At 38.6% G+C, this 8,654-nt stretch overlaps 1 protein-coding gene across 1 annotated transcript in view; it reads right to left on the reverse strand.

Moving 5' to 3' along the window:
• The window catches only part of LOC110101236, an 11,044-nt gene extending 5,281 nt beyond the window's left edge, over window positions 1–5,763 (reverse strand). The window contains exon 1 of the mRNA XM_020829037.2: window positions 5,368–5,763. Coding sequence (XP_020684696.1) covers window positions 5,368–5,547 — 180 coding nt within the window. The 5' untranslated portion in view covers window positions 5,548–5,763. The remainder of the gene's footprint in view (window positions 1–5,367) is intronic.
• Between the last annotated feature and the right edge of the window lie 2,891 nt (window positions 5,764–8,654).

Genomic DNA, 8,654 nt, shown 5'->3' on the forward strand with positions numbered 1-8,654 from the left:
CGTGTTGATCGGAAATCTCAACCGGAGGGGTCAAATTTCAAATCTCAAATGTCAAATCTCTAATCAAACAAAAGTCCAAATTCTTGAAATAAAATCAATCATCTAAAAAACTCAAAACTAAAAATCATCCGCCTCCCGCAATCGTTTGTCGGGGGTGATAAATTTGAAATTAACCTCAGCTCACAAAGAGCGAATGCATGTCGGGTGTATCACTACGATTCATCCTCAAACAGTCTCTTGCCAACAGGGACGTGGCACGTGCCCTCTGGTCGGGTGGTTTTGCCGCGAAATGGCACCATTATATTACGATCACGGCCAAAGCCCGTATGTTCCCTAAAGGCGTCAAACCCTTGAGCGATGGATCATAGGGTATATCCAATAGGCATAAAGCCCTCTGTTAGCTAAGGTGGATTCAAATTTGTCCCCTTAGACAACATCCAACCCAGGTCTACAAGGTTCCCTTGGACGAAGCAACCCATGGCTGCCAACAAGATGCCTTCTGTCAGGTTGGGTCGACTACCTCCTCTGACTAAGTAGACCAGGGATCATGACAGCCCGGGACGACGGAACCATGGGATCTTGATCGGGCTCGTCTTCATTCCCCCCACCACCAGTTTTAAGTTCATGGTGATAAACTTCAAATTCCAAATTTCAAAATTCAAATCCAAATTCAAGATTTAAAACCCTAAACTATTGCTATTATATGATAGGTTTATAACCTATTCGACATCTTTGATGACTAGCCTTAATCGAAAGTTCTCTCCTGTTATCAGGAGGGGTAATTAACTATAGGGGCTTGCGCCTATAGGAAACCAGAACTCAGATCAAAAAGTCCTCACAAAATGAAGGCGAAATCTCTGGGTAGTGTCTTATCTAAAACCCAATCTGCCTTCTGAAAATTCCCTTGGGAACACACCCAAAATGAAATTTTTCGGAGCCCACATGATCATGTTGAATTCCACTTGGAGTTGACGTTGATTTCATAGATTGGTTACTGATCATTATTATTTTAACTGAATATACATATTAATTTTTTTCTCTTGCATTGAATGCAGTGCTAAGATTTGATTGTCTGATGGCCTTGTAGGCTCATTATATCAAACAGAGACAAACTATTCCTTAGCCACTTCTGAAAGGAGCTATTTCGTTTATAGGGAACGGTGTTGAAGCGAAGTACAATCTACCGCCCTCATACAGATGGTCAAACAGAAGTGGTTAACTGGAGTGTAGAGACCTACTTGAGATGCTTTGTATCAGACATATCGAAGAGTTGGTCTAGGTAGAATATTGGTACAACACCTCGAATCACTCATCAACAAAGACCACTCCCCATATTCTATATGGGAGAGACCCGCCCCACTTGATTACTTATGGGTGCAGCACTACACCAGTGTTCAATGTAGATTAGTACTTAGAAGAAAGAGACAGGGTACTATCTGAGCTCAAATGGCATTTACTAAGAACCCAACAGATCATGAAAAGAAAGGTGAATGAGCAAAGGAGGGAGGTAAATTATAAACCAAGGGATATGGTTTACTTACAGTTAAGGCCCTACAGACAAAAAACATTAGCAAAGAGAATGAATGAAAAACTATCCCCACTATATTTTGGGCCTTATGAGGTCTTAGAACACATAGAAGTTGTAGCCTATCGACCAAAGCTACCACCATCCTCAGCTTTGCACCCAGTCTTTCATGTATCACAGCTGAGGAAGACGATAGGAGAACATACACCATCATCGCTACCCTCAACCTTTACAGAGGACATAGAGGTTGTGTTAGAACCTATGGAAATAGCATATGTGCGTAAGGGTGAGATAGGGACACAGGAAGTGCTAATCAAGTGGAAGGACCTGCCAGAGCATGATGTCACTTGGGAGTTATATGAGAAAATTAGGAAACAGTTCCCAACCTTCCACCTTGAGGACAAGGAGAATTTTGGGGATATGAGTATTGTTACGGCAAGTCCAACAGAACTAGCCCTGCAGCCAGCTCTGCAGCAAGAAAACGAACTGACTACAGGAGGCGAGGCAGCATCGGGTTTAGTCCACCCTTGTGGGGCCCAGTAAGCCAATCATTCATTATGTTAGGAGGATTAAGGGAGGAATTAATGAAGGGATTTTGAATTCAAATTAGAGAGGGAATTTAATTATGCAAGAGAGATATTTTAGGGGAAAATTTGGAGGGAAGATGGGAGAATATATGGGGATGCTATTTTGTATTAGGTTTAGGTTTTGTTTGAGTTTTCTGTTGCAGTTTATTCTGTGAGGGCTTCGTAACGGCATCTAGGTTGATTATGAGAGATGATCTGCCTCTCTAATTGCATATCGCTTGTATCTTTTATTTCTTGTTAAGTTATTAATAGAAATTAGCCACTATTTCATCCAAATCTTGTTAATTTCTACCGTTTTCTATGAATTTCCTGTTGTGATTTGCTGAAAGGAAGACATATATTTCATTCTAGGATATGACTTTGATACCAATTTGATAGGAAGTGGTTGCAATTTCAGAAAAATCAGATAACGACACAAGAAATTTAGGAAAAACACACAAAAACTCTTTTTTTATTGAAAGAACTAAGAAGAAAAACTCAAGGCATAGTTGGATCTTCAATTGGAGAGGAAGATCCGGCTCTCCCAAAGCCTCTCAATAAAAGACCAAACACAAATCACATAATACCCAAAATACAATATTATTAGCCTCCATAATTCCCTCCCAAACCAGTCCCTTTTTCCTAAATAATTCTCTCTCATATTTGAATTCAAATTAGATTTATTTCCCTAATTAATTCCCTCTCAATTGTAATTAAAACTTTACTAAACAATTCCCCCTTAATTCCTCATCATTTTTCCTAAATAATTATCTCTAAGATTTTAAATTCAAATTAAATCTTTTTTCCTAAATAATTCCCTCCCAATTGTAATTAAAACTTTTCTAAACAATTCCCACTTGATTAAGAACCTTCCTAAATAACTCTCTCTTGATTAGGAAACTTCCTAATTCCCTCTCAATCAAATTAGCCACATTTCCCTAAATAAACATTATTAATTCCCTCCTAATTTTGGTCTTCTATGGTAAGCAATTAATCCCCTTTTGAGCATCCCTTCCCCCCCCCCTCTTTCCTTGCCCGTCACCCGCACTAGTGGGGCCCATAGGCTCAGCAGATCCATCAGGCCTCTAGTGTGCAAATCTATAATCAAATGCTCATGCATTGATGTTTTGGAAATATATAAATGATTTCCTTCTAAAAAGAATCCAAATCGTATGCAGTAATCAACAACAAGAACATGGTTAGCACATTCATTCCACGAGTCAGCGAAATCCTCGCCTTTATTAGAGGCCATTAAGAAGCTACAATCAAGTAATTCTAGTTTGCAAGTCAGTAAGAAGATTGGAGTGTCATCTCAATGCATCTGCTAATGAAAGTAAATTTCTATAAGAAGAACACCCATGAGCATGCATTTTGCTTCAATTTTTTTTAAGAGTTTAAAGACTACAGCACATGATGATCACTATACAGTATAAAATCTCGATGAAGAAGATGATGTTCACATTGTTTGAGTGACCAAATAAGCACATACAATTTCCTCTCAGAAAATCCAGTTATGTTTTGAGTCGTTGAATTTTTACTAAATTTTTTACTGAAGAATGCAATGGGTCTATCTTCATGTGACTGTACAATGCCAACACCTATAGTTAACCATTTGTCTCACTTGGTGTCACAGTTGCGTCCATGAGAAGGTTATAAGTTTGAGACTGTCCATGATTGGAGCCATTACCACACTGAACCTACGAATAAATCAACAATAGGATTTGACCACCCTGTGGACACTTCAAATCTTAGCGAAGGATTGAGGAGTCGACATTCCTGGATTGCTGAAATTTTTTATGGGTCTACACAAACGACTTCTTTACTAATGATGAAACCTCAGAAATGTATGCTAGAGTTGGTGAATTCTCATTTAGCAGGTTCAAGAACAGTTTATTTTTATGCAATATGATGAAAATTTCTCCATATGAAACAGGCGATCGAATAAGGAGCTGTAAACTAGGATATTGTTGAAATAAATGACAGAGTTTAGGACACGTTTCAATACCACATTCATAAGTCACATGAAAGTACCATATGCATTGCACAAATCAAAGGGAATGACTTTTCATCCATAGAGAACTCCCCGCATGTTGAACATCGCCTTCAACTCCTCACCCAAGCGAATGTGATCATGGTGGTAACCACTTCCTAAGTTCAATTTGATAAAAACTACGGCACCATCCAATCTATAATAACATGTAGAATTGGAAATGGTATTTAATTGAGAACTTGTTAATAGCACAACTATCCATACACATGCACCATACATCACACTTATTTGAAACAGGGGCGGATACAACTTCTTCGTTTAGTGTGGGCAAAAAAAAATTTTTTTTCGGGGATGGGAAAAATGCTTAGGATTGATAAAATTAGGGCAAAAAATATTTGGGGGGAGCAAAATACCCAAAATATTTCAAATTATCGCCTCTAAATATTAAAAAAAAAATTTGAGGGTGGGCTCACTCCTTGGTGGATACGCCTATGTCGAAACCAATAAAGCCAAGACTGCACAGATAGTTAAACAATGACGAATTAGTTTTGCTTTTGCAGTAAGTCCTCCACTATATCTTCTAGTGAGCTTGATGTTCCGTTGGGCTTATTTTATAATTCTCAAGATTCAGCAAGGATGTTCAAAGAGTGAAATTGATTTGGTGTTGGATCGGCCGTAAAGGAGGTAGCACTAATGGGAGCACTTATCGGCTAATATCAACAGATTTAGGCATTAGAGCTTAAAGTGCAATAAATGGAGACACAGTTGTGAGGATCGATTCAATAACCACTAGAAACATCATAGTTGCTTCTTTGTATGCAACTAGGAGACATGATCTAAAAACAGAAGTCAAGGCTATAACATCTCAATTTTGCGGCAAACTAAGTGGGGGTGGGGTGGGTGGCAGTCGAACTCTTTGCCCCTTCAAATCAAATGGATAGGCCTTAGCTCTGTAGTCATATATGGCTCCCGTATCAAATTTCCACTAACTCCCTAGAATAAAGTTGAGCACATCCATGTTAAGTAAGCCATATAATAGAGGAGGTAATGGTCCTTGCGGATATGGAAGAGATGACTTCGGAGAAGCCCAGCCTGTAGAGGCGGCGGCTGCATTTCACAGGCAAATTTCACTGTTTCAATCCATCTAGGTCAAACACAAGAAGCTCGAACTGCCTCACCCTTTGCAATTCAGATCAATCCCCAGATTTCGGAAACTTCATCGATAATTAAAAGCAACATTCACACCATTAACGTTCATTCAAATGTTATTGGATGTAATCGATTACCTCGCGGCGTGAGAGCTCGGCTTTCCAGGCAGCCTCGCGCTCGGCTACCTCGCGCTCGCGTTCCTCGATGTAGCTCTGCATCTCTCTCTCCTTCATGACTCGATCCTGGATGTCAGCGTCCAGTGCCTCCTTAAGCTCCTGCACGAACTTGTCCACCACGGCCTTTATACGCAGCGACATCACCCTGAACTCGACCAGCAAGAACAAAAAAGTGCCCTAATTCAATATCCCAAGCCTTGCGTACTTTTCCTCTTCTTTCCTCGGGAGGTCTCCGGCGATAGCCTTCATCTTCTCTAGCTGCTTCGGTTTTATTGAAGAGGAGGGTGCAAGTAATTTGGATTCTGCACGTTGTCCTAACACAAAAGAAGCTAAAATTGTATTAAGAATCCCATGGACTGCCCAACCCCCGGGATAAGATTTGTTAGCTTTTAATAAAATCCCATATACATTATTTTAAATAATGTAATTTTAAAATGTTTTTACTAGTAGCACATAATTTTGTATTGTTGTATATTAGAATTATGCAGATAAAAATTAAAATTTAGTCTAAACTTTATAAAAATCTCATGCAAATATATATATTAACAGAGAATCAAATTTCTACATGAATTTTAACATAAATTCATCAAATATATATATAATATCATTTAATGCAATTTGTTTCGAAATATTATCCACAGTTTTTCTCATAATTTTTTTTGCTCATCTTAAGAACTCAAAAAGGGATAAACAACGAGATCTAGGTTTCATTTGGAACGACTTTTTTATTGCTTCTTAAACCAGCTTACTGTACAAAATTAAAAAAATTTGTACTAAAAAACTACTTTAAGAAGCAAAAAAAAGCGGTCCCAAACGAAACCCCAACCTAATCAAAATAGATTCACTCGATTGTGGACCACAACTAGCTGAGGGTTGGCAAAAGGATGGGCAATTGCCCACCTTTGAAAAAAATTACTCTAATGACAGTCAATTGGAAAACTCATGATCAGTGAAGTCAAAACTAGATTTATCAAACTATAAAATATTGATAAGAAAGACAATCAATTAATAAGTAATGTCAGTATATTATGATATGTTATATAAATATCAATATATGTTCTATCAATAGAATTTTAATTATATATCAATCAATTCAATATATTATTTGACAAATGAAATCTTAATTATAATTATGAAGAGTAGGACATGACTTTTAGCTTTAATATGATATTTTCATCATTCCATCTATTATTTATCGTATATATCCATTTGTCAATTTTATCTTAACTTTCATTTATTTTTATTAATTATTTATTTTCACATGTGATTTTTAATAATCATTTAAAAATTATCACCCTCTACCCGTCAGCGAAATTCAGTTAATATGTTATAGGCTATAACTATGATTACACTATTTTTTTATTTAAAGGAAAGTTTGACGATCAACCATTTTGCACATGGTATTATATTTTAAGAGTCGGCCCATATTAATTATAATGTTTAAGAGTCAATCTTTTTTTTCTTACATACAAATACTATTTTTTTATTTTTCCATGCAATATGACTAAATATCATATATGAACTGCAGTATTTCATAAAATGCAGAAAAATCTACAAAATTTGTATACTATGCATTTACTTTAGAAAAATATAGTTTTCAATTTACTAAAGATTTGCAATACTTATTGTTTTCAAAATGCTCGAGAGGATTATATATATCTGTTGCGTCCAGGAGTATTCGCGGCGGTAAAGAAATATAAAGTTAACATCTTGGCATTGAACGAAAACCCGGCACGCAATCAGATAAGAGATAGTGTGTAGCATTCACATGAGACACCAATGTTTTTACGTGAAAAACCCTTGAAAAGGGGGAAAAAACCACGGGGCCTAGCCCAGTTAGAATGAATCTACTAGTATTGTAGTTGATTACAAATTAGGTCCTTCTTTGGGGGAAGGCCTTAGCTTGATGTACATCTTATGGAGTACATTACATTATGCTAATACAAAGAGTCATTGTTGACATGTTCATTTGGTCGGAAGGACCGTAGTCGGCGGGCGACGGAGGTCGGAAGGCTTGTAGTCGGTGGGCGACGTAAGCTAGGAGGATCGTAGTCGGCGAACGACGGAGGTCGGAAGGATCATAGTCGGCGGGCGATGTAAGTAAGGATGACCGTAGTCGACGGGAAACAGAGGTCGGAAAGAATGTAGTCGGTGGGCGACTTAAGTCAGAAGGGTCGTAGTCGGCGGGTGACATAAGTCAGGAGGACCGTAGTCGGCTAGCGATGGAGGTCAAAAGGACAGTTGCCTTGCGACGGAGGCTGGAAGGACTGTGTCTGACGATGAAGGTTAGAAGGATAGCGTCAGGTAGAAGTCCAACAATGGAAAGAAATCCATCTTTGGATATACGTCCAGCGAAAGTCCGATAACCAGTAGAAGTCCGGCGTCTGGTAGAAACTTGGTGAAAAGTGAAGGTCTGGCGTCAGATATAAGTATGAGGTCTGTTGGTGGCCGAGGAGAACTCCGGCATCATTTGAGCGGAGTATCAGCATCAGGAGGGAACTCTGTCGTTAATAGGGAAGAATTTCAAAATCCCGTGGAACTTGGGCAGAATTCTGGAGTCCCGTGAAAGTCGGGCAGAATTTCTGCGTTCTCCCGAATATCCGGCAGAATTCTGGCGTGTTCGGGCGGCGAGAAGAACTCCAGCGGTGGTCGAGGAGGAGCTGATTCTCCTTCCCCTTCTCTTCTTCTTCTTTTATTCTTGATTGGGTCCCCCCTTATGAAGAATGAGGGCTCTATTTATAGTTTTTTCTGGAGTGGCATAGCCCGTAAATAGGTGTGAGATTAGGGGCGAATTGGGAGTGGTTTGAATGGACAGCCGATATTGAATCCCTTGACCGTGCACCATTCATCAGACATTTGAAGGCCTTAGTGAAGTTGGAATTTGATGATCTTGGGCTCGTTGGATTTGTCTCGTCGAGCCATTCGATTCGAGTATAAGTTCGTTAAAATCGGAGACCATTTGGTAACTCAAATTGTGATTCGAACCTTTCAACAGCACTTCGAGTCTTTGATTCAGACTCATTTGGACTCGGATTGAGTTGAATTTGGTGTCGTTGGGTTCGTATTTCCGAGACACTCAGTTTAACTATAAGCTTGCTGAAATCGGAGTTCATGTGATCCCGGATTTAATTTTTGAGGTTTCCAACATGATGTTTGCCTCAAGATTCGTGCTCTGTCAAGATAATTCTTTGATAACGTATCAATATCTTATATAAAAAGTTATATGATTGAAGTTTGCTAAATATGAT

The sequence above is a fragment of the Dendrobium catenatum genome, unplaced genomic scaffold (assembly GCF_001605985.2).
Source record: "Dendrobium catenatum unplaced genomic scaffold, ASM160598v2 fragScaff_scaffold_1220, whole genome shotgun sequence".
NCBI lineage: Eukaryota > Viridiplantae > Streptophyta > Magnoliopsida > Asparagales > Orchidaceae > Dendrobium > Dendrobium catenatum.